Raw genomic sequence first — 18,545 nt, 5'->3', positions numbered from 1 at the left:
TTCAGATCACATACCTTCATGAAACTTGGTTCCCTCTCCTATCATCCCATATTGCACTGTGTTATCTGACCAGAAAAGGGATCCCTGGGGGCTCAGTGGTGGGATTGTCCCACAGTTTTGAAGCTGGTGGTGGTGGTGATGACAGGCATGGTAGTGTATGTACAGGAGTGTTTCATACAGATTTTAAAGGAACTTGGGTATATAGAAGCACCTCCCTGCTTCTCTTCACTGTTTTCTAGTAAAAGAAACATTCTCACACAATAATAAGCACATAAGGCATTTTCAGGTCAATTACATATTGTTGACAAATTTTCACACATTTTACTGTAATCAAAACAATATTAAAATAATTCTGGTTTGAATTTGCTTCTGGTTTCTTGAAAAACTTATGTACAACCATTTCAGTGTGCTAGGTTTTCAAACTGGTGTACATCCTTCCAAGGACTTTTGACAGCAATGCCATAAATATAAATAGTCTGCAGAGCCTCTTAGGGCAGAGCCATGAACAAGGTTTTCCTTGCCTACCAATACAGCCTTCCTTGTAATCAGGTTCTGTTTTTCCCCACCAGTGACTAATGATAGGAAATTCTCTCCAACGTTGTCTTTACTCACCTTCATTCCTTTGTGCAACCTATTACAAATAAATAGTCTACACATACCACAGAGGAAATATTTCTGGAAGAAGTGCTAGAAGCTTAAGTTCTTTGCATATGTTATTGCAAAGGCAATAACATTCTAAAAAAGTGGTGGCTATTTTGTCACAGAGCTGAATGTATCAGGAAGATGTATTAAGAACTTGAAGGCCTGGACCATTTTCTCATAAATTTATGGGGGATTGGCAGGGTGGTGCTCTGTTAAATTTACTATGGACTGATTATATTGCCAGATGACTTGTATGAAATATATGCACAGTTAACAGCTTGAGAAATACCAAATGACAGTATTTGTATACAAAAATATTTAATGGTACAATTATGAGAAAATGTGACTTTTGTTTTAAATTGAAACACCACACACATCCCAGAGTAACAGAGCTACTACAGTCATTAGCTGATAGAAAAATACATATAATCATGGCAAAAATACAAATACTGAAATAACTGTATGCTTACTATAGTAGTAAAAGTAGTACAACATTTGTGCATATGTTTGTAGACAGACATTCTAAGGACTCTTTTTTCCAGCTCCCTTTTCATCTGGATGATGTTACAGTCATTTATAACAAGAGCAAGGGAATGTAAGGTTTTTTAAGTCAGAAAAGCAGCAATTTGTTTTAAATTTCATCTTGTCAGTTAATGCCAGTGACCACTGAAGATACAGACCACTAGAGAATTTAGGCTTCATGTCCTCTTTTACAGCATAATGGACTTGAGATGCTACTTTAAAATTAATTTTAATTCTATAGTCTGTGGTCTCAATTATTTAATCCAGGGGGCTGACTTTCAAAGCATCAACCTCCTACTAATATTCAGGGAGAATCAGGTTCTTAACGACTCTCATTTGAGAGAAGAAATGAAAACCATGCTTTTCTGTCTTCCTCATGGTTACTTCATAAAATCAGCTCACATCTAGTCAGAAAGACTTTTCCCTTTTAGTGAAACAAATATGCTTAAGTCCAAAAGTCTAGACACCAGGTCTTAAAAACAGTGGCCTTTTGTCTCATCCTAGGAGCCATGGCACTCTAGAGCACCAAACAGGGATGTCTGCAGGGAGGCTGTCACTTCAGAAATTGTGTTTAGCAGTCTGGGCACAGACGACAGATTGGGAAATCTCTGCAGTCATCCTAATTAAGGTGACATTCTCCTACAAGAAGACATACTACTGCAAAAAGTTACAGGAAGGCTCGTTTGCAAAATTAATCTGTACAGAGATCAAAAACTTTGGCCTAACAAAACTAATTTTCATGAAAACCAGAAGAACAGTTTTGGAGAGGAAGACAAGCTGCTGGTTACTGAGATGACCAGTCATCAATCCAGAGTGCACAATTTTGGATTAAAAAGCACACTGTTACTAAGCTCATTCTAATGCTTATACATATCCTAACAAGAAACCAGAAAGAGAAATGATAAATCATGGAGCCATTCATAGGAATTAAATTTGGGAGGAGCTGGAAAAGGAAAACAGATGAGAAATGCAGATTATTTGAAGTCATCTTGCTTACAAAAAATGATGGATGATGGGTTTTCAGGAGAAACAATCCAAGTTGCTGCATTGATTACAAATTATTCCCGTGTTCCACTCTTCAGCCCTCCTGTAACATCCACATACTTGTAATGTGCTGTGGGGAGAAGGAAGCAGTTTTTCTCCTCCATCAGGAAAACAGCAGACTGCAATACTATGTTGCTCACTGGAAGGAGAGTTTATTATTTGCAACAGCATTTTCAGCCAGGTTTTGTAAAAAAAAAATTCTTCTGTTCCCCTTTCCATAATCTTCTTGCATGAGCAATGAGATTTTTCTCTTGATCAAATGCATTTGTGAAATATATAGTTTCCCATAAAAACTCCCCAAATATCAGACAGAAAATCAAAGCTCAAGAGCCAAAACACATTTTGCCAAACCTCATTACTTGGCCAGAGGAAGGTGAGTGGGAAAGGACATTCCTCTTAATTGAAAACACCATCATAATTTTTGAAAATATAAATTTTTTCCTCTGATAACTCTGCCCTGCCTGCCACTGACCCTGCATTTAGTATAAATAAACACCTTTTGCAGTTACACAGATCAGGAACTTCTCTAAAATGGAACTGTTAGCCCTCCCTATCAGTTTTTAATTTAACAACTAAAAATAAATGAGAAGAAATATACAGGGTTTTGTTGGCTTTTTTTTATCTTGCTGCAGTTAAACTCCTCATTCTGGAGGGATGGTACCTTTTCCCACCACTGTATCAACACCACTCTGGAATGAGAAAATAAAAAATACAACCCTGGGATCAATATATGCAGTTTAACTAAGTACCCTCACTTCTTAAAACTAAATTACCCAGAACTTTTAACAATTCTGAAAAACCTCAGAGAATTCTGCATACTTGTATTAATCCATGTTTGATGTGTAGTTTTGCTACAAAAACCCACAACCCCACCAAATGGAGAAATGATTAGATGGACAGCTACCAGAACATTCAGCATGGAAATGGGTGCTTTAGTCAGCAGTGCACCCAAAAGACCCCTAAACACATTACTGGGAAGTCAATTATGAATTTTAAACCAGTTGTTGCAGATTTGCTGTAGAATCAGCAGTGTCTTGAAGACATAATAAAACAGCAGCTCTCAGAGTAATAGCTATCAAAAGCAGCATGGTCTGAGCACACTGTGAAATGCTTCACCAGAGCAAGCAGACTAGAACAAATTCCCAGAGCACATTTCAGTGTCAGGCACCCAAATACTTGTCACAGGTGGGAAGGATTTCTACACGTTTCTGATTAGGGAAGGAACTTTGCTCATCACTGATTTTGGTTAGGGTCAGGCAGATGCTGCTTTCTCCTTCCACTGTGCTCTAAACAAAGACAGTGTAGAGGAGTGATGTTCTTCTAAATTCCAGCATGTGAGATGATGAGGATGAGGTAATGTATTCTGCTTCTGAGATGGTCTCCCAGCCACAGATACATACAGAGTAAGCACGTCTCTCATGTTCTAAGGCAGAAAATGACTCTGGGTGGCTAAACAAGGGTGCCTAGTACAGTTCTGGTACTTTGGGCATCCTACCCAACCTCCTGCTGTCGTGCCAGAGGAGTCTGGCTCTCCTGCAGCATATCTGTGAACCCTGTGTAGATGTTTCAGCAAGTTTAGGGCATCATAAAGAGTCCATTCTGCTAAGCAGTGAAATCCCAGCCTCCCCTACCAGCAGTAATACACATGCACACATGCACACACACAATGCTTCCACAATTAAGCCAGTACATCATTAATTGAAATCAGGTCACAAACAGCAACTCAACCATGTTTTGCTCAGTCTTGGAATGGTTGTTTATTCCAAAGTCATGAAGCTTTCTGTAAAGTAAATACCTTCAGAGTATAGTGCCATAATTACATGATGTATTAACATATGGTGCTTTGTCAAATACAATAAGAGACATAAAATCACATTAAGATGATCTGCTAATATAACAGAATGTCAAAGTAACATCTGACCAGCAAAAGAACTCAGCAGCCAAATACTTCAGTTGTCAGGACCGCCATTAAGATAAAATGGCTAATTCAGATGAGTATTTTGGGAAAGAACGCTCCTTTCCATACTGCAATCAGGATTTTGTATTTTAACTAAACAAATTTGAAATGAAGGACTATTTTCCAGGCATATCTAAACTCTTTTCTGGTGTGAGTGTTCCCATTTTACTGGTAGGCAAAAAGAAGATGGGATTTTAGAAAGAAACAATGCAGTTTGGCATAAAAAATGACAGTGAATTTGAATTCTTCATGTTACACTGAAAATCCTATGCAGAGTGACCAGTTTGTAGGGGAACTCCGTAAGAACATGCGATAAAACTCAAGAGTTCTTCCCTGTCTGAGCCCTTTTTTAGCCAATGGATTTCATCTACCCTCACAACACTCTGTAACTAAGAAAGGGACACTATGGGAAAAGAGTTCTGCACATGACTCATGAAAAAGAGAAGAATCAATAAACCCCAAATAAAACAGAAAATAAAAACCCGGGACTTTTTTTAATGATCCGTTTTCTAGCTCTGCCTTGTTATAGAGATAATTGGTAAAATTTTTCCTTCATTTTAGTGGAACTAAGAGTCAGAAAGCTTATTGCTTGCTCTTTGAAGGTTTATCAGGCATGCAGGTACAAAAGTGACCTATTTAAGTCCTTCCAGTCCATGAAACACAGTTCCTCTGTTGTGCCGGGGCCAGCAAGCTGAGGCTACAAAATGGGCTGTTTCATATGACAAGAGTATGACTTGTCATAGGCACAAACCCACTAAGTACTATTCTTAAAGTCAAGCTTAGGTGAAAAACTTACAAATGAAAGTTCGGGACCAAATTTTGCTTTCTGTTCCACTTGGAAACTAAGCAGATATTTCTCTTCAAAGAATTGTACCACATCCTGATCTACAAAAACATAAGAACAGACTGAAATTACATTAATATAAACAGGCGCCTCTGAAAAGAACACTGAGTACTCAAAATTGTGGACATTTATGAAAAAACTTTCCAAAATGGTTATCTTGTACATTGTACAGAGATATCAGAAGTAAATGTTGCCTTCCTTTTTAATAAATTGTTTTTATTTCACCTCTAGTGGAAAAGATATGTAATTACAGAATTGGAAATTCAGAACAAATTTTCTGGTGTCTTTCTTTTGGGACAGGGAAGAGTGAGGGAAGAATGCGGTCAGAAGTGAAAAAGTCAAGACCCACAGCTACAGAAAAGACATTAATTTTTCTATCACATTATACATGTTAACTGTTAATAATTACTTCTAAGGCTCATTTTTAAAAAGAAAAATTGGAAAGCTGACATTAGTTTACTGCTTTTTCCAAATTTTATGTATGGCAAGAATTTTCTTTGTGGCCCACGTCTTCCTTCCTGAGACTGGATTTTAATTAACTTGTCTAGTGGGATAACAGTCTTTTCAGTATACTCACATTTGCACCAGTGGCTCCAGTTCCTATTTGTTTACCACACCAAACTCTCACATGGCTTTTGAGTCCCAAATAACTCCCCAAAGTACGACAAAAATGGATCATGTCTTCTTCCTCAAAGCAACCCAAGTCTAGACCTGCTACAGACATTGTCTTGAAGGTTCAGATGACAGTGTAGACATGATCCTGGAGAGATGTCTTGCTTTAAAAGGAAGATACTGAATTGCTGAAGCTCAGACTGTGGTACTATTGCTGAGTTTGAACCATACTGTTTCACTAATGAAGGTTGGAAAGAAAAAAAACAAAACCAAAGAATGCTTTGGTATTAGAAGAGTTTTTTCAAGCTAGTTTCCACTCTTCTTCTAAGAATCTTGGAAGAATTCTTTTAAAACAGACGTGTTTTTGACATATGAGCATTTTTGATGTAAAAAAGATGTTTGAGATTTTTTTGCTTGGTTGTTTCTGAAAATGAAATTAGACTTATATAAAACAATGTAAAATCATAGATCTTGAAAGAAATTCCCATATAAACATTATGGAACTAATATAGCTGGGCCATTCAAAATACTTTTTTGGACATCAGTTTGAGGGGCGATACCCCAATTATGACTTTTCTTCTCAACTACCACAGAACCAAGAGAACCATTTCTTACCCAAATGTGTCTCATCAAATCTGCTCCTGCAAATGATCAGAAGGAACACAGGGAGAGAAAAACTCAGTGGAAGTAGGGGTTTCACAACCTGGCACATTTGGACTAAGGGTACCTGTTTCAGAAAAAGCTAATTAATAAGCCCAGAGCTTCATCAATGTATGAAGCCTGGAAAAGGGGCCTTGTCACATCTGAATCTAAGTGAAAGCTCTGCCCTTCTGCACTCACAGCAGCATCAGGGCCTCCCTCTCAAAGAGGCAGAGCTGAACATATGTGTTGGGAGTTGTCTGCTGAACAGCACAATACTTATTCTTTCCCTGTTATAAACAATGAGCTCTCAAGCTCCCAGAAGCAAAGAAACCAGGCGAGGAAATGTTTAATCAGTGAAAGAAGGAAATCATATGCAATTAATAAAGCAGGGGCTGGATGGAAATAGCAAATGTAATTGAAAAAAAGAAACCCTTTCCATCACTGCCCAGCGTCCTGAAATGCCTACGTGTGAAAGTAGAAGCATGACTTAATTTCAGTGGTAGCCACAAGTGATCTGACTTTCACAAAACCAAATCCCCAATTCTCATTCAGAAGATGACATAATCTTTGCTACTATGAGTTTTCCCATTTTCTACATAGCTGCCCTTGTAGCACTGCCCCTCCTGTCATTGTCAAAAGCATCTCCAGCATTGGGATGCTGCCCCCCTCATTTCCCTAAAGCTAATCAAAGCGACTACAAGAACCCCACTGGATTGTGTACACCAGGAGCATTATAAAGTTTGGTGTATACTGTGATTAAAATTGAGGCCCTCTGCATTTCCCAAAGCGGCATTTTCCTGAGTTATGGGAAACACAGGGTGGAAGAAGCCTCTTGTGCTATGAAGGGAGGAAGAGCCCAAAAGAAGGACTATGGGACACATGGGTGATGGTGTATCCAATGATCCAAAGATTCAAACACACCTCTAGATGAAGGCTGAGGTTATATGCAGCAAGGAAGAGATGGATCTGAAAGCTCAGCTCCCTCTAATCTTCCATGGTGATGGAGCAGACCAAGATGACTGAAGCACAAATGCACCCAGCTCCAACAGACAATGATATTTCACTATCAGGAGATCCCTTGCCAAGTTCCATCTCAGCCACGTTTTTAGGCTTTGGGGCATTATGTTTTTGTCAAAAAGTGTGTATCAAACAGTTACTACAGCTTAAGCAGCCAAAAAGAATAATGTCATAGGTGAATCTTCACATTCACAGCAAGTATCTTTTAACAGTTAATTATGTTCCTCTGATACAGTAAAACAAAATACAGCACTTGTGCCTTCTCTGCTGACATTTTGCCATTTATTCTTGATGGAACACTGGTGCAGAACATGGGCAGGGTATATTCAGTTGTGGGTGGAAGCTGGCATTCACCATCCTCATCTGTTCTAGCCAGTACATGCTTTCAAGCATCTAACACCTAATGAGGTACAATAACATGACCTGCTTCCCTGTCCCTAGCAATATGCTTCTACAAAGCTAGAGAAATACACAGGGTATGTCCATACCTTCAGCTAACCATACAACTGTGACTGTACTCAAAGGTCAGACCAGCTCATTGCCTACACAATTCACCCTCAAGTATGACAGCTCCAAGCTTGAAAGTGCACACTGGAAGCTCATCCAGCTCTGTCTAAACCACCTTTCATCTAATCCTGCAGGCTCAGTCCAAGAGCCCCCGAGTCTCCCTTTGCCAAAGCATACGTAGGACTTGCTCTGACTCATCATGGTTCAGAGATGGGACAGCCAGTGTGGTGACCTGGCCAGCTTCTGACTGCAGATCATCTATCACTGATGTGTTTTCCTTAAAACAGTTACCCAGAATCACAGAACAGTCTGAGTTGGAAGGGACTCACAAGGATCATCATTTAAGTGAATGGCCCATCCGGAGATCAAACCCACAACCTTGGCCTTGCCTCTTCCCAGCAGCTTGCAGACCTGCTGTGCAGCATTCCTAACCAGACTGTGCCGAGTGCAGCTTGGGACACAGTCCACTCTATATGCTCTCTGGTATTTTGCATTTCTCTCAGGCTATTAAAGGGAGAAGCAAAAGCTCAGAGGCGTTATTTATTCAATTCGGAAGCCACCCGTTATCCCTGTGTTACACTTCTAACATGCAAACACCATGACACAGCACCAGGAGGGAACCCGTTATCCCTGAAAAAGAAATGGCATGCTCTTTTGAAATCAAAATAAGTGCCCTGCTGTCGATGAATATATTCTTGGTTACTGTACAAGGAGGAAGTTTTTGCTTTTCCTCCCCCACCTCTCATCCAAATTTCTTCCCCAGGGTTGCAGAGTATGAGATGAGCAACATGACCTTGCAATGACAGAATTTTAATGAGTGACTGGTGCACCAAAAGCGATGCAGCAGCGTCTCCCTGCTCAGCGTTGCTATGTGCACTAGACATTTATGTAACACTGCTTCTCATCCTCAAGGCTGTCCTTTCCTAGGGTCAGCAACAACAAACATGAAATTTATTTATCAAACTGTCAAAGCTACTTACAGCTGACACAGAGAACTCTACACTCCAGTATTTTGGTGAAAAGGAGTTACCAGGTAAAGCTATTTCCCAATTCCACAGCTGCAGAATAGAGGTAGATGTTTTTCAGAAATAGGTTAACTTGAAAGAGTAAAGGGCTTGCTTCAAAGAAATTGCTTATTTCCAGGGTGTTTGCTAAAATATACTAGTTTTCTTCTGGGCTTTAGCACTGAGTTCTGCATGGAAATGCAATGTCTTTGCATACTTTACCTCTCAACCCCCAGGGAGACTTTGTATCTGCATCTAGGAAATGGGGTTTGCTTTAATTTCTAAAATTGAGAAACTAAGAAGAATGTCTCCTCCCTCCCCTTGGCTCCCAGGTAGAAAATATTTTACCGTGTTTATTGTTGGCATTCATCATCCTCTCCTGCCCTCCTTGGGTTGCTCCTTGGTTGACAGCAGTTTACCTGGAGCTTCAGGACCAGCCTACCCCTTCATCCAAGGGCTCTGTTAAGAAGCAATCTACGATCAGGACAAGTGACTTTTTCCAGCTTTTTCTCTGTGCCCATGTAATAATGGGACAGATCCACGGCTCTTAGTACAGATCCAGCACCTGTGTCTTACAAATAGGATCCCTCTAGAGAATATAAAACTTCAGGCATGGCAAACCTTGAGGATCCACTGCAAGTTTAGAGATGTTCATAACATCAGAGGAAGCGCACAGCATTCCTCAGTACCAGAACAGATCCCATCCCTCTTACAACATGGGTGATACAATTAGCAGGATACTAAACCTTCACATATCCTTATCCAGCCCTTTAAGGAGAAGCATTTGTTGCTCAAAACCTTTGTGTCAGAGCATTCCTTATACATATCAGTCCAGCAGAGGTCTCAGGGTTTTTAACCTTAAAAGATGCTAATTAATCTACTGTGCCTACAAAGGAAATTTCAGTGTTTCTAGGATTTACTATGGTTAGTACAGGCACTAAAATACCAGGCTCTATATGGGAATGAAGAGTCTCATTTCAGCTCCATACATTTTGCCAGTGCATCACTGTAGTGGCCTTAATGAAATACACCAGCAGCAGAAACAATGCAAATCCCAAATCACTGTTCACAGTTGAGTCATCGGCTGTATTATATATATATATATATATACATATATATATATCCGAAAAATGTACATTCATAGCAGAAAACCTCAGCTCAGCACAGGCACCAATGGCATTTTGATTAAACCTTGTTGTTAAATCCTCTTTGCTAAAAAATAAAAACTGGTTTAAATTGTGAGGGGTGGAAAATCAACAAAAAAATTGGATGCATAATCCAGAGAAGAACAGACCCACCTTATCTAATATCAAACTGGTGAGTTTACGAAATGATTTCCAGACTGAAGTGAAAATTAATCTCCCTAGAAGGCCCGTTATTTTTCAAAAAAGTAAACATTGCATTTTAATAACTATTAAAATATTAATTTTAATAACTATCTTCTCTGACTTGTAGTCCTTGAACTGCTATAGGCAATGACTCTTTAGCCTCATGTCTGCTTCCCCTAAGCCACGTCTTACAGTTTGAAACTATAACCTGGCGCATTAAATGTGGAGTAGAGGTTTTCCTCTTAGGCTGCTGTTTTCCAAGTCCTACCAAACCATGCTGTTAGGCTGTTACAGCTGAATTACTGTTCCCAACATGGCTGGTCTGCTCCTTGCATTATCTGCCCCCTCTCAGCCAGCTCCAAATCTCTTTGCCACCTATGCGCCAGAGGCATTAGCAGTAAATGGGCAGCTCCTGCACTTGCACTGGCTGTGAAGAGTGCTCACAGGTTGTTCCATGCTTAGATCAGACAGCACATGGGTGCCAATATATGCAGTATTTCTCTCACCTGCAAGACACATCTGCAAACAAGGTAGGTGAAGATCTGCAATCAAAGAAAACCACAGGGATTCAGAGTTGAGTGAGCAAGCCAGAGATCGGGATGCAGTGGATACTGAAGTAATAGGAACCACGGAATCCTGGAGTCAGAGAACAGTTTGGGTTGGAAGGGAACTTCAAGATTGTCTAGTTCCAACCCACAAGCCATGGGCAGGGATATCTTCCAGATCTCAAAGCCCCATCCTGCCTGGTCTTGAACACTTTTAAGGATGCCACAACTTCTTTGGACAACCCATTCCAGGGCCTCACCACTCTCACAACAGAGAACTCCTTCCTAATATCAGAACTAAACCTGCCCTCTTCCAGTTCAAATACATTTCCCTTGTTCTATCATTGCATACCCTAATAATAAGGATGTGTGCAGTGCTTTCACACACATCTTCACAACAGGCCTGTGTAGGCAGAAGTCTCCAGAGGGAGGGTTTATCTGTTCTTCCTTTACAGCAACTGTTGTTGTGGCAAAACAATCAGCATTTTGCAGAAAAATAGATTTGGTTTAAACTTTCTACCCTAAGCAGTGCAGTCATCAGCTACGTGTCTTCTCCCAGACCAGGTTGGTTGTTTGTTGTGACCTCACACTGCTTTCAGTCCTGCCTTCTAGAAGAGCAGAAAAAAGACCAAGGAAGAACTCACACACTAGTAGTAGTACCACATACTGGAACAGGGAAGTGTTGCTCCAAACTCAGGGCTGGAATAATCATTGTGGAGGGACAGGCTGTTCTGCAGACTTCAGTGGTGAAGGTCATTCCCCACCAGGCCTTCCCACACAACATCAGGGCTCATCTCTGCTGTTCTTTGTTGTGGCAGTGGGCATTTACTCACACAAGTAATCCCAGTGATGTGGGAATAGGTCTTGGATACATCTGATTAATCCTGCTGTTAGCTGAGTAAAGCCCCAAGTCCCACACTGCTGCACAAGGGCTGGATTCTTGTTGCAGGGAAAGGGCTTGGTTTCCCATCACGGTATGGAAACATTCCTGGTCTAAAAAAAAGAGTCCTGAAACAATTCTGATGAATAAAACACAAAGATCCTGCTGAGAAAACACTGAGAGGCCTGCAGCTTTGTGAAAGACTGAGTGAAAACTGGGAGAATACAGGGCAGGATCCTTCCCCTGCCAGCAGGACACTCATGACAGACTCACAGGACACAGTTTAAAGTGCAAAGTGATGCTCAATTATGTAAATCCAGTTGATCTGCAAATGTGGAATTGGGTGCTGTCAGCCTTCACTTACTTGTCTGGCACTGAGTTATATTTTTACACACACTTGGCTTACAGAGAAAAAAGTAATGGAGTTTAAAAGAGGGCTTGACTCTGTTTTGCAAGCTGGAGAGACACTCAGAAAGAGCAATGACAACACAGCCTGTAGAAATATTGTGCTTATCATAATATCTGCCACTCCTGTAGCCAAGTCACAGTCACTCAACAACGCTTAAAACTTTTGCCTCTCTTAAAGAAGCATAGCTCAAGGAAAAGGAAAAAGCAACTGAAGCTTTTAGACTTTCCCCAAACTCTTCCTCACCTGGTCTAGCGATTAGTCAAATCAGTAACAGAAAGGTTTACCCAAAATAAAACACAAGTATATTTGCATAGCAATTAGACAGATCTTTTCACTGCTTGCACATTAAAGTGATCCCAAAACATTAGTTAAGCCTCAAAACACTCCAGAAAGGCAGACAGTCCAGAGCTTGTTTTACAGGTGGGTCAGCTGAGTCAGATACAGCACAAAGAGAGAGAGGACAGCCTGGATCTGCTTAGATCTTGCTGTGACAGCACTGCTTAATGTAACAGCATGTGTTTAACATGCCTACAAGGAGCATCAACTCCTGCTACAATGCAGAACAAGAGCACAGTACTAGCATTACTATTTTAATTATAAAGTGTTACCTATACAGAAGCTGAGCCAGAAAATATACTCTGCTTTAGCACAGAGCTAACTGCAAAACTAGCTGCTCATTATATGGTAATGGAGCTGATATCTGTCAGAGGAGATGGGAAACCACAAACAACATAGTGATTAGATGACTCTGAACTGTATTTAAAAAGCATGAGATACTAGATCCCGAAACTAGAGGAAAAGATCACTTTCTAGTTGTGGGTAACAGATGCAGGCATGATTTCAATCATGCTTTAAACTAACAGCCAGGAAACAAAGAAAGTATGGACAACCTACAATATCCAGTATCTGTGCATTTTGCCAACAGTTTTATGTTTATTATAACATCTCTGCAGGCAGTATTAGAAATAAATCTTACTGACTAAAAAGAACCTAATCCTTTGCTGCACACCTCCAGTTTTACAGTGATGGATGAAGGAGATCCAGTAGGAAAATAATGGTCCTTCCAGCCTCAAAGAGAAAAAATCTAAAATCAGTAGCTGTAATGTAGGCTCCCATCTCACACTGCATTTCTATTTTAGCTTCTCTCATCTGGGCTACTTCTAGAATTCTCATCAGTAAGAATTCGTCTATCTCTGGTTCTTTCCTTCCTCCTTGAATTTCAAATTGGGCAGAGACAGAGGTAAAGACTTCAGTGCCAAGTCTGGACACTGAGGAACACATTCCCATGTGGCTTCACTGATGCACCTCCACCCTGTTGCTCACTGAGTGCAACTCCTGAGCAGAAGCTGCCAAAGCAAAGACCAAACTCATTCTCACTACACGTACACCGTGCCTATATACCACCTACCAGAAAAATGCTTCCCTCTGAACACTCACACTGATACTTGCAGATTTCTGTACAGAGTTTGTGTCCTGAGCAGAAATGTAGTGCCTTTCCCACTAAAATAAAAAAAGGTCTTCATTGGACAGATGTAAATGAAATCAAATGCACTGCCCTAGACAGAGGTGAACCACAGGCACAAGAGTTCTCAGGCCAGCCTCTGCCTGTGTATGCTGCAAACACTACCCTGTACTGCTCCCAAGCTTCTGCAGGAGATCAAGGGGAAGGTTTTCAGCATGTTGAAGTGATGCTGCTCTATTAAGAGGCACTAGAGTGGTGCCTATTTATGCCAGCTGTCTGATTCCTGTTTAAATGCCCTCATCTCAACAAAGTAAGGAAAAGGGAGAAAAGGAGAAATAAAGGAAGTTGGATTGGCTATCTGGATGGAGAAAAAAAAGGTGCTCCTCAGAACCAAAAAGCTATGAAGTACCAGTTTCAACCTTTAGCTCTCCCATGGCAATTATGGGTGGAAAACAGCTGTGGGGAGGAGAAGGGGAGGAGAGATTAAATTTGGATGTTTCAGATCTTCCTCTCTGGAACATACTGAAAGCATACTGCAGCTCCTGCAAGGTTTCTATCTGCACACATCATCCAAGGAGACACAGAGCTGAGGGGTTTATTCTCACTCTACTGTAGATCTGGTCTCATCCTGCTTTCAGTGGCACCAGGGCGAACAAGGGTGGCTCCAGGGAAGATACTCAAAGGATCACAGTCAACCAAACATGCTCTGGGAACTCTAAAACTGGATTTCAACCTGCTGTGTTGTAAAATAATCAGTCAGAGCATCTGAAAGCTTGAAGTATTTGACATTCAGGGCATGAGTGCGGAGTGAGTGCAACTTCCCCACTGAGTGTGTGGTGTCATAAAACTTCAGGTCCTGTCTGCTCCTGTTCATCACATTTCTTGCTCCATCTTTATGGCTGCATAAATCATACTTATTTTGCAAACTCATAGAATGCTGAACTGATGCAAGATACAGAGTTCTCCACATACAGATGCGTGCTTGCCAAGAGGCTGTGATTAGCATCACAACAGAGGCTGCCCACTGGTGCTATGAAATTGTGCTCACTTTTCCTTAGGTTAACTTCATTACAGAAGTAAACCAGCAAGAGTAACACTCTATATTTTAAATACAGAATCCCAGTTCTGCAATGTATAATAAAATCTTTAATATGGAGTATTTTCACCCCTAAGCCATAAGATTTGTATACCAACAAAAGCAAGAGTCTTTGTAATACACTCTGTTTTGCCATTTGGATTAACCTGGGGTTTCATTTACTGATCCAGCCTCAGAGGACTGAAGAGGAAGAAGTTCAAATGTTCCACAGATTCTTCTTCCATCAGCTTTTAAAGCAATTGCATCTCTCCCCAGCTTCTGCCCTTTTTAATTAACAGAAACAAATCCAAAGAATCACTCCCACCACAAATATTGTGTGAGTGCATTTGAGTAAAAGCACTGATTATTTGTTGGTATACTGCTGCATCCATCAGTCTTAAATAATCATAAATAAAAACATTTGTGCTATTCTTTGGTACATTTCTGTCTGTTTAAACCACAGCTGAACTTTTATATTGTACAAACAAAAAATTGCACTTTTATCTTCTATAGAGTCTTGCTAGTCCAAAAGACTTTCAGCTGAAGGATTCCTTATTGTACTCAAACCTTGTCCCATAAGAGTTGCTGCTGTTGCTCAGTTTATGAAGTATCTTAGAGATTTTGTTTGGTCCACAACAGAAAACTCCAATGGTCTTCCTGTAAAAAAAAAGGGGGAGGGAGGGGGAAGTTATGACATTATGAATAAACAGTACCTTCCGATAATAGACAAAACTGTTTTCTGGCCTCATTGTATTATACATAACCTGACTACATATAGATTTTAAATTGAAAACAGTTCACTAGATGATGTAGTTAGTATTACTGAAGCCACCATATCTCTCCCAAGTATCCCTACAACAAACCCTATTATTTACCTGACTAAGACAACACTAAGGAAGAAGCACTTCATCTTAATCTCAAGATACTAAATGATGAAATATTACTATTTTCCACTCTATATTTTTTTCCATGATTAATTGCTTTTTTATTTAAAATGTGTCTTACTGTCAAGACTTTCTTAGTGTAACTCATGAATTACACAAGCAGATCTGGTTTGCTAACAGTGATTTGTTACACTAATGAAAACAGAGCACTACTAACCATGATTATTTCTGGCAGCAACAGAGTAATTTTACTGCTTTACTTTCATATTAGCATGCAGTTTTTTTCTTAAACATCTATATTGGGAAAGCTTATGAAAAGTCAAACACAGAGTACGATCCTTGTTCATCACCCATAGCTCTTGGCCTGCCTTCATTAGTTAACCTGACTTTTTCACACCCCTCAACCGACAACAGCTCTGCTCTCTGGTCACCTTAAAAATAGGCTGTAAATCACACTCACAGTCATACAACGTCTGAGGGCTCAGAATTGTAGCCAACATCAGAACAAAACACATCCACCACAGCAGGACTGAGCAATTCACAACAGTCACCATTTCCCTTTTTTGAAAGATGAGGAGAGGGAAAGGAAGGAGCAGGGAAAGACAATGCAGTGCTGCCTTTTCTGTACCATGAAAAAAAAAAAAATCCTCTTCCTGTTAAAATTGTGCCACTACTACTAGAAAAAGATCTTAAAGATTTACTAGGATGAAGAAAAAGCATACGAGAGGCAACATGGCTCTAACTATTGTGATCTACAGCACTCACCAAGAGGCTGGAGATTTGGGTTCTGGACCCTGCTTGCTGGACTATTTCAGTATTTTATCCAGTAACTATTTAATATACAATATTTTAGCACATGCAGGATAATCAAACTCAGTTTAAAGCTCCCTGTGCATGTATTTGATGAGAGGAGGCAACTAATACAAGGAGAAATCTTTGATACATACTGCCAAGTGTACATGTCTGGTGTCAGGCAGCTGCTGGAATAGCACGGCAGTGCACGCTGCACCAGTGCACAGCAACACTGGCATGGTACAACTGAGCACTCAAACATTGAAAAGCATCACAAAGTTATGCAGGTAACTGCAGTGGTGTCCTTGTGCAGGCACCTTACAACGCTGATTTTAATTGCCTTCAATGACAGCATCTCTCATATCAATCTATGGTAAAGTCATAAATCATACTTTTCTCACCCTTATGTTTATCTATTAAGCTTTCCTGTCCTGGCAGTACTCCTTTTAATGGCCAGGGGTGTTGTGCTGGTGGCTGAATTTGCAGCAATAATGAGAGCACTGCTGCTTGTTGCTCTCAAACAAGATTCCTCAGCACTTGCAGACTCTGAACTCCCTCTAATCTGTGAACACTGGAGAAAAAGGATTCATGAGCTGCCAGCAAGACTCTGTCTTCTACTGTGTATTTAATTGAAAGAATTAATGTTGTTGTTGGGGTTCTTTTGTTTTTCTTTTTCTTTAGTCTAATTACTACAGTGAACTGATAAAACAAACCCCAAAGAGTTCGGCTGCCCCTCTCTCTTTCACTACATATAAATAGCCAACGAAGTAAATACATGTCTAAGCAGCACATACTGCCAATGTATTCCCACCCCAGCAACATCCTTCCAAGACATACATAATTTTTGGCTAGTAATCAGAATCACAGAAAGGTTAAATGATTTGCCTGAAGTCACACAAGAGACCCATGGCTAAGGAGGTCTCCTGAAACCCATCGGAGTCACTGTCCTGTGCAGTGAGCCAGAGGCTCTCAGACTTCCTTCCCAAGATACCCAGCATCAGCATCTAGTCTGGACACTCCTTCACTTATCATCTACCCTCCTCCCCTGTGTCCCTGCCTGCAGATGCCTCCCTCCTTGCCTCACCTGGCTCCTGCCTGGATGCTGGAACACAAGCAGGAAGGTGGCTGAGGGAAGCTACTACACAGAGCAGCACATTCCTACCCTGAGCTGATGGGCTTTAACTGTTTATCACTTGTTTGGGACAAAGGCTCACTTTGTGGCTTAGATGAAAACAGGCAGCTGTGTAGTCCTGCATCTGAAAATCTTCATTAATACCATTAACATGTTTACAGTTAAGGAAACGACGCCATAGGCCATTCTTTGTAATAATTACAAACTTCAATATAGGATTTACTCATTCAGAGCACGAACAAGTTAACTCCTCAGTGTTCCTATGGGATGAGTAGGTCAGCACATATTCTTACATCCATTTTATGAACAGCAGGAGTTGAGAGAGGTGAAATACTTTGCTACATTGAGAAGACAGAGCCAGGACTTGAAATGTTCCTGTTTTAAATCCCACGTTTGTTCCTAGAGAGAGGTTTCTCCTTTACAGCACATGAGAAATGTATCATTCTGTTCCCTGCCTTTTTCTCCTACCGGTATTCATGTCTTTTTCTAGGTCGTTCTCTACAAGGAAAAAAGCACATGCCCATTTGACTTAAGCAAACTGAGCATGGTGCAAGCTTTTCATCCAGGACACAACTGAACGGGAACAAGGCTGCTGCTCCATTCCCCCACAAAAAGCATGAAAAAAAGAGACCAGTAATTTATTACGTAACTGTTCCAACGCAGATTGCTGGGTCTGCAGGTGTCATATGAAATAGGAACAGTAGATGGCATACGACTGCTCCTCTTTTCCAGAAAAAAAAAGGGATCAGGAACCTGATGCTGGGTTGTCCCATGTCACGCTCTGAAGGTCTGGCAAAGCTCAGACACTTACAAATGCACTTTGCTTATTTGGGACCCAAACAGCAACAACAGCAACAATTCACAAAGCACACAGCAATCAGACAGCTACACAGCGAGAGCTTTGCCAGCTGCCTGTTTATTTATGTGCAGCTTTTCCTAAAATCACAAGATAAAAACTAGAAAATATCTTGGCTGCCCATAAACAAGCCCAAGGGGATGATTGCAAATGTGAAAGCCTGAACACTGGCACCAGATGTTGGAAACAACTTGATTGACCTGTTTTGCTTTAGTTTGGTTATTTTGGTCTCCGTATAGCAGCAGGGACACTTAGGCGGAAAGTTACAGAGAAATAAGAACTGAAATAAAGCTAGTAGCAGACCTGGAAATTGGACTGAAGGGAAAAACTGAAGATCCCATCTCATCCAAGGAAATACAGAGAATAATTACCTACAAAAGGTAAATTTCTG

The 18,545-nt window shown here is 40.6% G+C and overlaps 1 protein-coding gene across 5 annotated transcripts in view; it reads right to left on the bottom strand.

Moving 5' to 3' along the window:
* Positions 1 to 972: 972 nt before the first annotated feature.
* The window catches only part of NOX4 (NADPH oxidase 4), a 116,580-nt gene continuing 99,007 nt past the window's right edge, over positions 973 to 18,545 (bottom strand). For 3 of the 5 annotated variants that reach the window (XM_069015593.1, XM_069015618.1, XM_069015609.1), the window contains one exon: positions 973 to 15,147. In XM_069015593.1, the coding sequence (XP_068871694.1) occupies positions 15,027 to 15,147 (121 nt within the window). In that variant the 3' untranslated portion in view covers positions 973 to 15,026. The remainder of the gene's footprint in view (positions 15,148 to 18,545) is intronic. The other 2 variants (XR_011150978.1, XR_011150979.1) reach the window with 2 other exon arrangements.

The sequence above is a fragment of the Aphelocoma coerulescens genome, chromosome 1 (assembly GCF_041296385.1).
Source record: "Aphelocoma coerulescens isolate FSJ_1873_10779 chromosome 1, UR_Acoe_1.0, whole genome shotgun sequence".
NCBI lineage: Eukaryota > Metazoa > Chordata > Aves > Passeriformes > Corvidae > Aphelocoma > Aphelocoma coerulescens.
The sequence above is the reverse complement of the archived record's forward strand: the minus strand, read 5'-3'. Positions and strand labels throughout refer to the sequence as shown.